This window comes from Sprattus sprattus (assembly GCF_963457725.1).
Source record: "Sprattus sprattus genome assembly, chromosome: 20".
Classification (NCBI taxonomy): domain Eukaryota; kingdom Metazoa; phylum Chordata; class Actinopteri; order Clupeiformes; family Clupeidae; genus Sprattus; species Sprattus sprattus.
This window is the reverse complement of record NC_137918.1, coordinates 20,100,223-20,117,400: the sequence shown is the minus strand read 5'-3', so window position 1 is coordinate 20,117,400 and position 17,178 is coordinate 20,100,223. Positions and strand designations below refer to the sequence as shown.

The 17,178-nt window shown below is 42.0% G+C and overlaps 1 protein-coding gene across 1 annotated transcript in view; it reads right to left on the bottom strand.

Moving 5' to 3' along the window:
- ank2a (ankyrin 2a, neuronal) overlaps positions 1-17,178 on the bottom strand; it is a gene marked incomplete at its 5' end in the record, with an annotated part of 98,860 nt that overhangs the window by 46,474 nt on the left and 35,208 nt on the right. The window contains 6 exons of the mRNA XM_080859067.1: positions 7,420-7,492; positions 7,604-7,805; positions 8,069-8,209; positions 8,592-8,723; positions 8,879-8,956; positions 10,267-16,404. Of these exons, the coding sequence (XP_080715193.1) occupies positions 7,420-7,492; positions 7,604-7,805; positions 8,069-8,209; positions 8,592-8,723; positions 8,879-8,956; positions 10,267-16,404 (6,764 nt within the window). The remainder of the gene's footprint in view (positions 1-7,419; positions 7,493-7,603; positions 7,806-8,068; positions 8,210-8,591; positions 8,724-8,878; positions 8,957-10,266; positions 16,405-17,178) is intronic.

The window sequence follows — 17,178 nt, the reverse complement described above, 5'->3', positions numbered from 1 at the left end:
GAGGTCAGAGTATTCAATATCTGACGCTAAAGATACGGGAGATGATGATCGTTTACCTGCAAAGTTTATCTGTTCAAATGTATGGCAGCCAAATTCAGGAATAGGGGAATCAGGAGACAGAGGTCTACCTGATTCACATAAAGACAATGATTCCGGTGAGGACCTTCTTTCTTCCTCTAACCATTCAAGGAAAGATAAAGAATAGTCATTTTCAGATGTGAGGGAGTCTGGTGATATTGGTCTATGCTCACTCAGACCTCTGGCAGTCCTGTTGGTGCTTATTTCTGATTCTGGTGACTCTGGTCTGTCTTCACTGAACCACTCTTCAAGACACATTTCAGAGTATTCATTATCTGATACTAGAGATATGGGAGATGATGTTCTACTATTTCCAAAGACAGACTGGTCTAATATTGGGCAAACAAACGCAGGAATAGGTGAATCAGGAGACAGAGGTCTACATGAATCTGGTGAATATGATGAATCTGGAGACCACGTTCTCTCTTCATTGAATAACTCATTCAGACATAACTCAGAATACTCAATGTCTAGGATTGATGATGTGGGAGAGGATGATCTACTTCCTGTGTAGATTAACGTCTCAAATTTAACATGACCAAAGTCAGGAATAGGTGAATCAGGAGACAGAAGTCTACCTTCATCACATAAACACAATGGTTCTGGTGAATCTATTTTCCCTTCTGGGAACAATTCCTCAAGATAGAGGTCAGAGTATTCAATGTCTGATGCTAAAGAATCGGGAGACGGTGATCTGCTAGTTGAACATATCAGCTGGTCACATGTAGAATGAATATATTCAGGAGTAGGGGGTTCAGGAGACATGGGCCTTCTGTCTGTGAAAAACTCTAAAAACAGCTCTTCTTCTGTGTGTTCTGATGTTAGAGATGCCGGTGATGTGCTCCTGAGATGTGCGGAGTGAGTTATACTAACCACCAAAGGACATTCATACTGAGGGACAGGTGAGTCGGGTGAGAGGGCCCTGAACTCATTCAATTCAGCCAAAGACTCAGGTGAACTTGACCTACACCACTGACACCACTCCAGGAAATCCTCAGCATAATCTTCAGATCTACTTAAGGAGTCTGGAGATAGAGATCGATTTTCAGATTCAAAGTCTGGAGGCTGTGACTGAGGTGAATCTGGTCTGGTCTCGCTGAATAGTTCCTCGATACCAAGTTCAGAGTATTCAATCTCTGATGATACAGATTCAGGAGGGGAAGATGGGTATTCATTAAATGATAACATATAAGTGTCCAGACAGTTTTCGTACTGTGGAACTGGAGAATCTACAGAGAGGGGTCTGCTCTCATTAACTGATGTAAAGGATTCTGGGGATGATGGTCGGATAACTACAAAAAAATCTTCAACAGATAAGAGGGCTCCATCACTATCTGAAATTACCGATTGACATGATGGTGACCTGTAGACAGAAGATGATTTAGAAGGTAAAGACTCAGAATCAGATGTAAAAGAATAATGCCTTCCTAGTTGTCCAGGCTCTGAGGGCTGCAATGGCAGAGTGGAGATAAGTTCATCTCGACAAGAAATAATTACTTCAGACTTTAAGCCTGACAACTGTACTGACAGCACTGTTGGTATCATTTTACTTGTAAAGTCACTTAAAGTTTCAGCAACAACAATAGTTGCATGAACTTCCTCACTCATATGGAATTGATCACTACACTCATCGGCCTCTTCTCTTTCTGTTGTTCTTTCAGTGTAAACTATTTGTTCAAAAATTCCCGCCTTAGAACAGAGATGTTCTCCTTTAAAAGGTGGGTCATACATATGGGATATCAGCTTGCATGGTATGGTTTTGTATACCAGTCTATACTTTTTGGGAAATGAAATATCAGCAGACACTGCCCCTACACTTTCCAAGGCCATGATTTTTACTGGTGGCCCCATTTCACTCTCAAGAGATTTTGATCCCGGCCCCCTCTTTAAAGAAGTATCAGATGACTCTCCTGAGTTTGGAACATTTTTACTAATCACAAAGCCTGCAGCATCTGGAGATATAGGAAGACGGCTACTTTCATCTATGATTGAATCAGGAGATTGTGGCCTACCCTCATCATAATCCCAAGAAAAGCAGGACTCATCATCGGATAATGTTGGTACGGGTGATGGGCCCAGATCACTTTTAACTGCTCCTGTCAATATGTTCTGAGGCAAATAGTTAGCATATTGAGGAATTGGAGAGTCAGGAGAGAGAGGTCTAAACTCCAATGACGTATGAGAACCTGGTGAGGATGGTCTCACCTCTTTCAACCAATGCTCCAGGAAAGACAGCTTGTAGTCAGACTCTGAGGATAGAGAATCAGGTGACAGTGGTCGGAGTGCCATCACACATTCACCAACCACATTGCTTAATGCCTCATCTGACCATGATAAAGGGGACTCTGGTCTCACCTCATATGGCACATAGTTCCAGTTGGTATCAAAGTACTCTATGTCTGATGATGCTGACTGAGGAGATGCAGATCTGTTCCACTGAATGGCAGGCACTGTAGACATATTAAACTGAGGTACAGGAGAGTCAGGAGTAAGGGCTCTAGTGAAGAAATTACACTCAAGAGACGAAGGCCTGTCCTCATGGAAGAAGTCTTCCAGATAATACTCTTCACTCTCACTCTCTGATATTGCAGAAATGGGAGATGAGCTTTGGATACCAGTGGAGTGCAATGAGATAGTCGATGGAATTTCATACTGTGGAACTGGTGAGTCAGGGGAGAGTGGCCTGTATTCATCGAGTGATGAAATAGATTCAGGAGAGAAGGCTCTCACTTCTTCAAGCCACTTTGAGAAAAATAAGCAATAGTCTGTTTCAGATATCAGTGACTCCGGTGTCAATGGTCTATATTTTGTCAAATATTTACTGGTGGTTTCATCATCTAAAATAACTGATTCTGGTGAATCTGGTCTGTCCTCGTCAAACAACTCTGACAGACAGAGGTCAAAGTACTCAACATCTGACGCTAGAGATATGGGAGATGATGATCGTCTACCTGTGAAGTTTAACTGTTCAAATGTATGGCAGCCATATTGAGGAATAGGTGAATCAGGAGACAGAGGTCTACCTGATTCACATAAACACAATGATTCCGGTGAATCTATTCTCCCTTCTTGGAAAAATTCCTCAAGATAGAGGTCAGAGTATTCAATGTCTGATGCTAAAGATATTGGAGATGATGATCTGCTAGTTGAACATATCAGCTGGTCACATGTGGAAGGAATATATTCAGGAATAGGTGAATCAGGACACAGTGGTCTACATGCATCTGGTGAATATGATGAATCTGGAGACCACGATCTGTCTTCATTGAACAACTCATCCAGACACAACTCAGAATACTCAATGTCTAGGACTGGTGATGTGGGAGAGGATGATCTACTTCCTGTGTAGATTAACGTCTCAAAGTTAGCATGACCAAAGTCAGGAATAGGTGAATCAGGAGACAGAAGTCTACCTTCATTACATAAACACAATGGTTCCGGTGAACATGATCTGAGATCCTCTAGTTCATACATTGAATAGTCATCATAAGAAGACAAAGATTCTGGTGATAGAGGTCTGTTTGCATGATCTCTGGAGTATTCCTTTTGCCTACTGTCAATGGGAGAATTTATGTCTTGAGTATCTGAATCAGGAGAGAGAAATCTGTCCTTGTCTGCACACAAGTCATGTGAAAGAGTGCTGTGGATTTTGGAATAAACCTGCCCTGATTCATTATTTTCACATTGTGATGCTGCTGACTGGGATGTTAGGACCATTTGTTCACTTAATTCTTTTACTATTTCTCTACCTGCTATGTTACGTAATGCACTTTTCGAGTCTGAGCATTGTGTTGAGTGTACTGTGGTAACTGGGGTAGCTTGTACTGACCAGTCTGGTTCATTACCTATATCCAGCTGTATAATTTTAATTGTATAATGCTTTGTTTCCTCCGGTGTCGATGGTCTATATTCAGTTACATCTTTACTGGTGGCTTCATCATCTAAAATAACTGATTCTGGTGAATCTGGTCTGTTTTCGTCCAACAACTCTGACAGACAGAGGTCAGAGTATTCAACATCTGACGCTAGAGGTATGGGAGATGATGATCGTCTACCTGTGAAGCTTAACTGTTCAAATGTGTGGCAGCCATATTCAGGAATAGGTGAATCAGGAGACAGAGGTCTACCTGATTCACATAAACACAATGGTTCTGGTGAATCTATTCTCCCTTCTCGGAATAATTCCTCAAGATTAAGTTCAGAGTATTCAATATCTGACGCTAAAGATACCTGAGATGATGATCGTTTACCTGCAAAGTTTATCTGTTCAAATGTATGGCAGCCAAATTCAGGAATAGGGGAATCAGGAGACAGGGGTGTATATTCATCTAATGATGTAAAGGCTTCTGGTGAGGACGATCTTTCTTCCTCTAACCATTCAAGGAAAGATAAAGAATAGTCATTTTCAGATGTGAGGGAGTCTGGCGATATTGGTTTATGCTCACTCAGACCTCTGGCAGTCCTGTTGGTGCTTATTTCTGATTCTGGTGACTCTGGTCTGTCTTCACTGAACCACTCTTCAAGACACATTTCAGAGTATTCATTATCTGATACTACAGATATGGGAGATGATGTTCTACTATTTCCAAAGACGGACTGGTCAAATATTGGGCAAACAAAGGCAGGAATTGGTGAATCAGGAGACAGAGGTCTACATGCATCTGGTGAATATGATGAATCTGGAGACCACGATCTGTCTTCATCAAACAACTCATTCAGACACAACTCAGGATACTCAATGTCTAGGACTGGTGATGTGGGAGAGGATGATCTACTTCCTGTGTAGATTAACGTCTCAAATTTAGCAAGACCAAAGTCAGGAATAGGTGAATCAGGAGACAGAAGTCTACCTTCATCACATAAACACAATGGTTCTGGTGAATCTATTATCCCCTCTTGGAACAATTCCTCAAGATTAAGTTCAGAGTATTCAATATCTGACGCTAGAGATACAGGAGATGATGATCGTCTACCTGTGAAGTTTATCTGTTCAAATGTATGGCAGCCAAATTCAGGAATAGGGGAATCAGGAGACAGGGGTGTATATTCATCTAATGATGTAAAGGCTTCTGGTGAGGACCTTCTTTCCTCCTCTAACCATTCAAGGAAAGATAAAGAGGGGTCATTTTCAGATGTCAGGGAGTCTGGTGATTTTGTTCTATGCTCACTCAGACCTCTGGCAGTCCTGTTGGTGCTTATTTCTGATTCTGGTGACTCTGGTCTGTCTTCACTGAACCACTCTTCAAGACACATTTCAGAGTATTCATTTTCTGATACTAGAGATATGGGAGATGATGGACTACTATTTCCAAAGACAGACTGGTCAAATATTGGGCAAACAAAGGCAGGAATAGGTGAATCAGGAGACAGAGGTCTACATGCATCTGGTGAATATGATGAATCTGGAGACCACGTTCTGTCTTCATTGAACAACTTATCAAGACAAAATTCAGTGTATTCAATGTCTGATGCTAGAGACGAAGGAGATAAAGACCCATCAGTCATGTAGATGAACTGTTCAGAAGTAGGATGGCCAAACTCAGGAACAGGGGAATCAGGTGACAGTGGTCTATGTCCATCAAGTGGCATTATTCCTGGTGAAGGCAGCCTTGTCTCATTGGGCCACTCTTCAGAATAGACATCATACTCAATGTCACTTTCAGAGGCTAAAGAATTAACGGAGGAAGATGCTGATCCAACCACAGAAATTAATACTTCAGGTTGGGTAAATTTGAACTGAGGAATTGGTGAGTCAGGACATAATACCTCATCCTCTGATGACAAAGAGTCTGCATATTCTGGTGAGTTTAACGTGTACTCAGAGTACAACTCTCCTATGTCTGAATCTGAGTATCCATTTTCAGAATATACAGATCCAGGAGAGCATGGTCTAAAGCCAATAATTGAATTGATACACTCAGGGACTCTGTAGTCAGGCACTGGGGAGTCAGGAGACATGGACCTAAACTCATTCTGAGATGCAATAGATTCTGGAGAAGTTGGTCTACTGGCTTCTGGTGTAAAACCTATGTCTTTGTTTTCTCTAACTTCTGAGGCCAGTGCTGATGGTAAGTTTCCACTTCGGGCCACCATGACTTCAGGCACATTTCTATACTTTGCAATGCAAGGCATCAGCTGTGGCTCAATGCTAGGCTCTAGCTTCATTTCACCTACATTCTCTTTCATACATGTATTGAGTAAACAAGGCCTTTTTTCATTGAAATGCCCTTCTAACCCTGGGTCCCAGGGGCTGCCAACTAAAGAAACACCCAAGGACAATTCCTCTCCTAAGAGGGGTGTTTCAGGAGGCAATCTTAAGTCTAGTTTGGATATCACAGCCTCTGCAAGCATTATCTCTTCCACTGGGAAAAGAGCATGCTCTAAAGGTTGTGAGAATGGCTGGGGATGCGAGAACTTTACTTTTTCAGAGGGAGATGCAGGGAGTGCAGATGCCTTATTACCTGACCTGGAAGTCCTTGGCATAAATACATTTGATATGTGTGCTTTTTCCTGGCTGATAAAAGATGTCTTTGCTCGCACTACTGGATTATCCTTATCTGTTTGCCCACTTGATGTACTTGCAGAGTCATTTACCAGCTGGTCATGTTTGTTGCCATGATGGGGTTGTGATGATGTGTCTGTTTGGGTGTCCCATGGTTTTGAGGCTCCCTGTAATGATTCAGGACCTTGGAAAGGGAGTCTTTCTTGTGTTAAAATGCTCTTCTCAGACTTGATTGCTGCTGATTTATTGAGAAAATCCTGATAGAGACTTGTGGTTTCACCAAGTTCATCAATAAAGGGTATGAGGGGTTCTTCCCTGGGACCAGTTTGGGCCTTCAAAGCCTTGCTTGCCCCACCAAGTTTGGCGTTTGTAAAGTGTTTATCTGGGTCGTCATCCTCTACAATGGCTAAAGAAACTGTGTGATTCTCAGTTGATCTTATGTGACCATGCTCACAAACTACACTGCTTAAGTTCATGTCGACGAGGTCCTCTCTGAGTTCAGTTAATAGCTCACTGAAATCTGTCTCAGCTTGGTCTGACTCTGAGAGGCAATGGCCAAAGTCTCGAATAGGTATAAGAGACAGTGGATTAACAGGTCTGGGAAATGATGACCTTGGATCGCCTTGGAGTTCCTCAGCGCCCATTGTATTTTGGGGATGTTTTCTCAACATCCATCCATGTTCAGTGAAGTCCCATGGTTCTGGTGCAGCAGCACCAACTGTGGACTCTGTCATAGGATTTGTGTTTTGCGGTGGGGAGACCTTTCTGTACTGTGGATCATACACTTGAGACATCAACTTCGAAGGCTCAGCAGTACTGTCAAAATGTAGATGACTTACTTGTCTGTCAAGTGCCTCATTTGATGACCCAGCCCTCATCTCTCGAGCAGCCCATGGGTTGGTGATAAAGTCCCTAAGGAAAATGGAAAATGAGGTGTATGTCAATGCTGGTTTACTTCAATAAAATGGCAACAAAGATCAAATCAAATAATTTCTTTACTAAATGTTTAGTATTTCGACCTACTGTGTAATGTCAAGTTCTTCTAAGAGGTCCCCATGCATGCTTTCAGAATGGGTGTGCCCCACAGGCTCTGACCAGGACGGGACGTCCAAGAGAGAGGCCACAGACAGGTCTTCCTCCGAAACCGCCGGAGGTTGCCGTTGTGAGGATTCCACCCTTCTTACCAGTCGCGGACTTTCTACATCTTCATGAACTGAGGAGAGAGCTGGACACAAACATACAGAAAAGTTTGAATGAATACACACAACACCCCCACTGTTAACTGAATAGCTAGATGTTTAAACTTCCTCATGCAGTACAACAAAGATATGTGCATTTGATGTTGTCATTAAGCCACTGCTTAGTAGCCACTGCTTAGTAACCACTGCGGTGTAGTACTTGATGCCAAATGATGTGGCCTCAAAACATAGCACATAAATGCAATACCGTGTTGAATGTTTTTATTATGTGTTTATTGCATTAGCTGACCTTCACTGTGATCAAGCGTCCTCTCAATTTCTGCATAAGTCCGTGAGGTCTGCTCCTGGACCGACTTGTTCATCTGTGTCTCAAGGAGGTGGACTATGTCCATGCGATTTATTGCAGTGAGCCTCTTGATCAAGCAATCCTCTGTGAGGATAAATGACATCAAATGATTTATGCCTATCCTCACATTAATACATTTTTTATATCAAAGCAGATTAAGAATAGGTTTTGGGTTAGTAGAGCAAGTTAAGGGATAGACAATGGGTTGCCAAGATGGGGATCTTCCCAAATAGTGAGCTCGCATCAATGTATAAAAACTGTGTTTGTAACTCATTTATAAGGGCTTATTAATGACTTACAAAGGGTTTACAACCTAATTAATAACCTATTTATAAACCATTTATAAACCATTATAATGGAGCCTTATTGTTAAGTGGTACCAGACATTTTTTAATTCAAAGCAGATTAAGAATAGGGTTTGGGTAGTATGTACAAATGTAGAAAAGGGTGATGAGCTCGTATTCACCAGTGGCATGCTTCGCCTCACGCTCCACCCAGCGCTGCAGTAGTGCCTGACTTTGCTCCTGCAAGGAGTTTGGGTTCTCTGATCGCACCAGCTGTATTTCATCCTCATTGAACTCCAGTTCTTTTGCCAGCTCTGGAGAATTTCACACAATTATTGAATCTTGTCTTTTAGAATCCCTCTTTGCGAGCAAGCTCGGATCCAGTAAGATTAATTTAAAAACAGTCTATATATAATATCAGGGAGATTGTTGGTCATCACATCCACATTCATTAGCATATGAGACTTACCAGTCCAACTAAACCCAAGGAGGTCAGAAACTATTGCCAATGTTTCTTCCTTTCTGTCTGCATCTTCTTGCCAGTCCACTGGAAATTTACACAAATCATTAAGAGTAAGATAACAGTAAGGCCTGAGGCCTCATATGCTGCTAAAACTCAATGTATTATATATTAATTGAAAGTGGAAATATCTGTCTAAAAACCTCTAAGTGTTGCTTCTTTGTCATGGTCAGTTCTATTTTTATTAAGAATGGCACAAACTAGCTGATCTGTGATGACTGAAAAAACTTGACCAAGGAATCTAGAGTAGCACACTCATGTTTAGTACCTCGAGATTACTAAGTACTTTTCACAATGTTAACATATACATATGCATATGCCTTAAGACCAACTGATGTTGTTATTAATTAAGCTAAAGAGCAGAAGCAGTAGGTAGGGTCAATCAGAAACCCAGTATTGTTTATGTGGAGTATATGATAATATGATGGTACATTCCCCAGATGGAAGTTGCTTCTGAAATGGATCTGGCCCTGATTGTTTCCATACTTAGCTGTCTGAGTAGAACTATGATCTACTTATGCGATCTGATTGAAAAAAAAATAGACCTTTCTAATTCACTTCAGCTGCTATCTGAGGAGAACTATAATCAATCTACTTATGTGTTCTGATTAAAACGACTATGTTAACATAATTCGACCCTGTTATGTTTCAAAATCCTGGATTTATGCAACAGTGAAATATGGTAAACTAAAATAAAAGTTTAGAGATGTGGATATACATAAGGACCCACTAATCTTGAGACCTTAAACATGGAAGTGGTGCACTCATCATTTATAATTTGATAATTTTTATGTCATTTCTTTTTCCACTGTACATGCATGGAACTCACACCTGTAAAAGGAGTGCAAAGTACAAGGCTGAAACTAGCAACAGCATGTTATAAAAACTATGTTAGATTTTCATGTTTGGGTTAGAAAGACGTTCCATGCAAATGACTGTGGAATTAAGTAATGCTTATAAAAATGGGTTATCACATGTTGAATTTGACGTATACAGTGCCACATGCAAAGTAGTTTAATTCTATGATCAGAGCATTTCTGACGTTAAACTAAAAAGGGAGAGAGTCAATCTTGAGATTGGAAATGTACACAAAGATGGCTGGAAATGTACACAAAGATGGAAAGGCAGCAGAAAAAAGTGAGCTGATAACTGAACACACAGAAACACAGAGGACAACACAAGACAACAACACACAAGACACCACAAGACAACACACAACACAGTGACAAAACAGAACAACAAAGAGGTGACGATGGACACTAAGGCAGGAAAAAGAGGTCTTTTGGTTGAGGGAAGCAGAGGAGAAAGAGACGGGGACAGACCCATTGAGATGATACCTTGACATTGTTCTGAGGTATCGCTGTCAGAGACGCGCTGCATCTGAGTCTCCACACAACTGTCCCAGTGGGGCCTTGACTCAAAGACATCATCTGTAATGGAGGGAGGCCGTACCCCTGGAATAGAACTACTCCCTGCATCTGGAGCACAAGAGGCTCTCTCATTCTGCTTGGCGTCTCCAGAGGCAGGGAACTCTGAGTTTTCCTTGTTGCCAGAGGTCTTACTGATGTGACCAGATGTAACGGTTTGCTCGTGTGAGATACTGCGCTGGATTTTTTCAGTGTAAGAAGAATGTGAATGTCTGTGTTTACCTATGACCGGGAGTCTTGAGCTAGAGATCTTTGGTTTGGTCAAGGACTGACTCCTCTCTGAAAGACTACGAGTGTGTGTAGTAGATAAGAGATGCCCTGTGTGTTCTTCAGACTTTGAACGAAGCTCCAGTAGAGGAGTCTCTGATTTGTTAGCAGAGCTTATGCCTGATTTCACTGAACCTGCTTTTACTGGAATCTTTGACTTGGATTTAATTTCTACTGAAAACACAGAGATATCCTCATGAGGGGAATCTGAGATTTCAGATGCAGTGGATTCACTGAGACTGCTGTGGCCCAGCACGTCGTAGGTTAGGGAGGGAATTTCAATAACAGATTGCGGCTCATCCTCATTAGAGGAGTCAGAGGATTCAGAATCCTGATCTGAGTACACAGACCGTGTGACAGTAGAGCTGGCTGTGTCCACATCCATTATAGTGGAAACTGAGGTATCGGGAGGTTCAAGGAAATCTCTCTCTTGGTGTGAATAGTTGGGGCTACAAGGCTGAACGTCAAGTGAGTCAGCTGGAGTGTCATTTGGGAAGTTGGAGGTCTGCGGTGGAGAATCGAACTCTTCCTTTGTTTGATCCTCTGTCACGGAGTCTCTTTTGTCCATTTCAGAGTCTTCGCTTGCATCCATGTCACTCTTTTCTGTGTCCTCCTCCACATCGTCATCATTTAATGGGAAAAAAGCTCGCTCTTCAATCTCTTCTTCCAAGCTCCTCCTGGTCATATCAATGGCACCACCTCTGGTCATCTCAAAGAGCTTCCCCTCCTGGAAAAGGAATGGATTTGGGGTTCCCTCTTCTGTGGGCGTTCGCCCTGGTGTGGTATCTGGTGTTTGCCGCTGGGGCAACTCTTCCAAGGGAAGACCAAAAACCCTCCTTTCTTCATCTTCCACTCGTGCCTTAAAACTTTCATCATCTTCTAGATCAGCACTCCATGGGACCAGATCTCCTTTAATATCCTCAGGGATGCCCGTTGACAGTGTGTCATGATCGGCAGCCTGTGAAACCTGATAACTTACATCTCCCTCCTCAATGCATATTTTCGTGTTAAGATCTTCCTGAAGATTCTGTGTTACAGCTTGCGGACAGAGAGGGAGGTCAGCAGAGTGATCGTCTTGTTTTACAGATGGTATTATGATGGCTCCACTGCTATCATCTAAGACGACAGATATGGTATTATTGTCAGTGGCTGAGTAGCTGGGCATTTCTTGTTTTCCTGCCTCTTCAGTAGAGGTAAGGCACTTCAACAGCTCTAAACAATTCTCCTCACTGTCATCCACTAATGTTTGCATAGATGTAATATCCTCTGTATAGTCCTCTCTGTGTTCAAAGGCATCTTTTTCCTGGTTTGTGGTCCCAGGTGAATCATCCTCTAAGAATCCTTGAAGTAGTTTAACCTCATGAAGGCTATGGCTTTCACTTTTGGGAGATGATGGCAGCACTTGGTTGGGGTCAGCTGTGATATCAAAATGGTCTTTGGGATCGGCTTCCCATGCCATCCAGTCATCTTGGGTTTGTGATGGACTCATGTGATCCTCTGGCTCCTCTAGAGCAAACCTGACCTCCTTCTTACTTTTAACGTCCTTCTCCATTTCGTCAAATGTTTTGATTTTTGCTGCCATTTTAAACATTTCCTCTTCTGGAGTAAGCTGCTTCTGATCTGTTTCTGAGTTCTGTTGGTCCATGTCTGTGTCCGCATTGTCTGAGGAGGAAGCCGATAGCTTTGTGGACATTGGAAGGCACTGTTGGTGAGATGGAATACCAAACTCAAGATCGCAATCTTCAGAGGAATCAACTCCTCTTTGAAAGTCAACTTCAATCCCTGATCCAGCACTGAGTGGACTGTCGGTAGACTGAGCAGCTTGCTTTGGTTCTGAGAAAAACTCTTCCCTCTCTCCTGTGGGGCTTCCCTCCAGGGAGTCTGGACAGGGAGAGTCTTTGGTTGGACTTGGCTCAAGCGAGTCAGGAGATTTATGTGAAGAGCCATCCTCTATGACAGGACTGACCTCCAGGGAGTCCCTACGACCCACACTGGCATTATCAGACCACAGAGCGTCTAAGTTTGAAGGTCTGGGTGGGGTATCTATTCCCTCTGTTCCAGAGCTTACAGTTGTTTGTCTGTCTAGTACGGATACCACGGACTCTCCTGAGAAAGAGGAGCCAAATGAGTCTCCAGTCATACAATCTGAAATTTTGGTAGGGATTCTGGAATTACTTTGTACAGCATTGTCATTCTCCTCCTGGGCATTGGGGATTTCTTGGGGAAATTCAGAATATCCCTCATGTCTTTCTCCTTTATCTATAGTTGATGAACTGGAGCCAACTTCATCTCCATCAAGCTCAGGACCAGCATCAAGATCCTTGCACTGAAACTCATCATCCAATCTAGAAGATAAATCTGTGTCAGATTCTATCTCAATACTACTCTCTCTTTGGTATTCAATCTGTGAATTGTTAATCCCTGAGCAAAATATAAAGTTGTTGTCCACTGTGGTAGACGTCTGCGTGAAAATGTGGTACTCAGGATTTGCTTCTAATTCTGCTTTGATGTCAGCACTGAAGTCCTCAGAGGTTCTCCTGTCTGGGCTAATCTGAAACTCCTCTAATGACATAGGGTCTCGGCTCAGCCCTGGAGATAGAATATTTAAATCTCCAGAACTAGTTACCCTTTCCTCACCATTAATTACCCCTGACTCAGTCTCTGGCATCTCACTCTGAAATGTTTCGGACACCTCTGATTGATTGTCAATATCACTGATGGTTCTCATTAGAACAACCTCCTCAAAACTTTCCTTAACAATCTCCTGACTTAACAAACGATCAGATACAGCAGGTACCTCCTCTAGATACTGCTCTAGGTCTCCACTTAAATGTAAGACCATGCTAGATATGTCCTTCACTGAAGCTGTTGAGGTGGAGGATTTTCTGTCAATTTTAACTTCTTGGAAGGGAGCTTGTTGTGACTGCTCTAAAACTGGATCCTTATTTGGTGAATCTTCTAAACTGCTCGCAGGCTTTTCGAAGTCTTCTGATTGTGTATAATCTGTACTTCTTACTCTACTTAACACAACCTCTTCCAACTTTTCCTCGGAAATCCCCTGATTTGTAGACTGTTCATTCACAACTGGTATTTTCTCTAAGTACTGGTCCAGGTCTCCTGTAAGATGTGAGAGCATGCTAGACATGTCCTTCACTGGTGCTGATTGTTCATCATCTACAATGGTGACCTTTTTTAACATTACCTCTTCAAATGTCTCCTCTACAATGCCTTGACTTGCACAATCATCAGAGACAGCTGGTATTTTCTCTAAGTACAGGTCTGTAGAACTGCGACCAAACTCATCTGTTGGTGATGTTTCTAAGCTATCCTCTGATTTCTCAAACTGACATGCCTCTGATTCTTCACCGTCTGTGGTAATGACTCTACCCAACACAACTTCTTCAAATGTCTCCTCTATAATGCCTTGATTTGCAAAATCATCAGAGACAGCTGGTATTGTCTCTAAGTACAGGTCAAGATTGCCAGTAAGATGTGACACCATCCCAGACGAGTCTTTCACTGGTGCTGATGATGTGGGGGATGTCTCTCTAGCTATCTTAAACTCTTCATATAAAGGCTCCTGTATCTGATCTGAGGTATGCATCCACCTCTCATTCTGTGATGTGCCTTCAACAACATCACTTCTCATTGTCTCTGACACCTGACTTGCCTCTGACTGACTGTCATCTCCTCTGACAACCCTGCTTAACACAACTTGTTCAAAGGTCTCTTGGACCATGTCTTTATCAGGAGAATGATCAGGTGCTGATGGTGATTTCTCTAGGTACTGATCAAGGTCCCCAGACAGATGTGAGAGCATTCCAGACATGTCTTTCACTGTTGTCTTTGACTCAGGGGAAGTGTTTCTGTCTAGTCTGATCTCTTGCAGAATTGACTCCTGCAATTGTGGTGGAAAAGGACTTAAATCTTCCTTCTCTGATTCCGCTGGTCTAATAACAGGTATGTTTTTTGCAACCTCTTCTGGAACAGAGGGTTTTTCAGGAGTGCTGACAGCTCTTCTTAAAATAACCTCTTCAAATCTTTCCTGTACCACATCCTGATCTAATGAATGAGTTGTTGTTTGTACTTTTTCTAGATACTGGTCCAGGTCTTGAGTAAGATGAGAGGCCATGCCAAATTCTTCCACTTGTAATTTTATTGAACTAGAAATGAGTGTGTCATTTTGAAAATCTTCTGTAATTTCAGATTGTATTTCATCTTGGCAAATCACTTTCCTTACAATAGATTCTTTAAAAGTTTCCTGAACAATCTCTTGATCTGAAGATTCACTAGTAACTTCTGGAATTTTCTCCAGGTACTGCCCTAGGTCTTGACTGAGATTTGAAATCATGCTGGACATGTTCACTGCTGCTCTTGAGTCAGGGTAAGTGTTACTGTCCACTTCAGCATCCTGCAAATTGATCTTGTAATCTGAACTCTGCGATGTATCTGAACTGATGCAAGGTTTATCAATCTGCAGTTTTTCTGGGATGCCAGTTTGATTTATGGCTGGTTTGTCTGACATAATTAAATCAGGAGTTAAATGTGTTTTCTCAGAAATGCTCAGATCATGCCCAGGAGCAACTGTGTCAAGGCCATCCTCAATTTTGTCAGACTGAACAACATCTGAACGGATGTCTTGCTGCCAAGAAATACATTTTGAGGTAATTTGGCTTGATTGACCATCATCGTCATGGTTTGTTTGAAAGATCACTGTGGTTGTTTTCATGGCTTTGTGCTCAAAAAGGCCAGATTTGCTTTTGGATGGGTCTTGGCCCTCCTGGAATGCTCTCATTAGTTCCTTCACAGACATCGTTTCCTCCAGCCTCTCAGTCTGAGATCTGGGAGATTTGGGGGACTTTGGAGGAGGTTCTTCACTCTCTTTCAGATAAGACTTACTTTGAATACCAGCTACTTGTGGAGGCTTTCGCTTACGGCTTAATCCCTCCTCTTCTTCAACTTTGTTTTGAAGTGCTTTTACCCTGTCTTTAATTGAGCCCATAGGTCTCTCCTCCACCAGAGGAGAGGCTGGGAATGGGCCTGTGGTGGATTCAGGTTGACTGAGAATGATGTCTCCATCCAGAGATTCTTCAGAGCTGAACCTCTCCAGTTCATCCAGAGATTCCTCTGAGCTTTCACCAGCAAATTCCCTGTCCCTAATCTTTCGCCTAGCAGGCTTTTTGACCTTAGGCCGCCTACCATCAGTTCTGGTCGCCACAATCTCATTGGATTTATCCTGTGTAACTTCATGTTTTGAAAGATGATCGGACACCACAAGTGTGTTATTGAAATGATGATCAAGGTCTGCACTAAGATGAGCAGTTGCACTAGGCATGTCCTTCACTGATGTTGAAGACGTGGAGGTGATTTCCTGAGAGTCAGTGTTAGCTTTAGCCTGTGTGATTTCGGGGTCACTGAGATCTTCCCATTCCTCTTTCTTGTTTTTTGACCATTGGGTGTCTCTCTCCTCTCCAGTTTCTGACAATGTTTCTCCTCGCAGTATTTCACCAACTTTTTCCAGATCCTCCTTTACTTTTCCCATGATTTCAAACGATTCTTCAAGATCTTCATGCACTTTTCTGACGGTCTGTGATTGCTTTGTGTCATCTAAAGAGTCAGGTTGTTCAGATAAGTCAGTTGTAAGGATAGCCGACACTCTGGCAAGGTCTTGTTTCATGTCAGACACCTCCGAGAGAAGGTCTGGACTTGCTAATGTGGCGGGGTCATTCACCATTTGTGTTTGCAGGATGGATAGATCAGTTGACTCTGTTTCATCATCATCTTTTAAATTTAAAAAAAGGAAAATGAAGGGGGGATAAGAAGAATCTCTGGTCAAGGCAGGAGAATAAGTATTTATCTTCAGTTGAAAGGACAAGGAGGCTGGTTCACATGAAAATGACAGACATTACATTTGACTGATGGATCCAGGAGACTTTGAGGTTGGCACAGCAACAGCAAAGCAAAGCAAAAAGAAGATAAACCGTATGAAAATAGATGGCTAGGAAATAACTTGCTTAAACATGTTATATGTTGAACTGAATATTCCTCATATATGAAGAAGGGCGCGAGGAAACAAAAGTACAAAAGAGAATGTAAATAAAGTACAAACAAAGGGGATAAACAAACAAATAATTAAATCAAGCAAACAAACAATAAAATACAAACCAAATGACGACAGAAGGTGGAGATAAACCATCTCAAGATTGTCAAGTGACAAATCAGAACAGCAATTTCATTTTTTGAGTAGAAATCATAACAGTTTGACATTTTTAGAAATTATATTGTTTTCTGTTTGAATCCTCAGATGCTATGGCAAAAAAAGTCTGAGATATAAATAGTTGTGAACTCTCATTCACTTGAGGACAAATGTAAATGAAAGAAAACATTCACTGAAATGATAACAAAAACTGAATGAAAGAGTGAGATAAATACAAAACAAAATTAAAGTTTGGGAAAATGCCACAGGCACACATACTGTAGTCAGTAGATTACAGTTACAAACACATCAAATGTGAAAGTCAAGTTATTTCCATGCAAAACCAAAAGCTTGTGCTC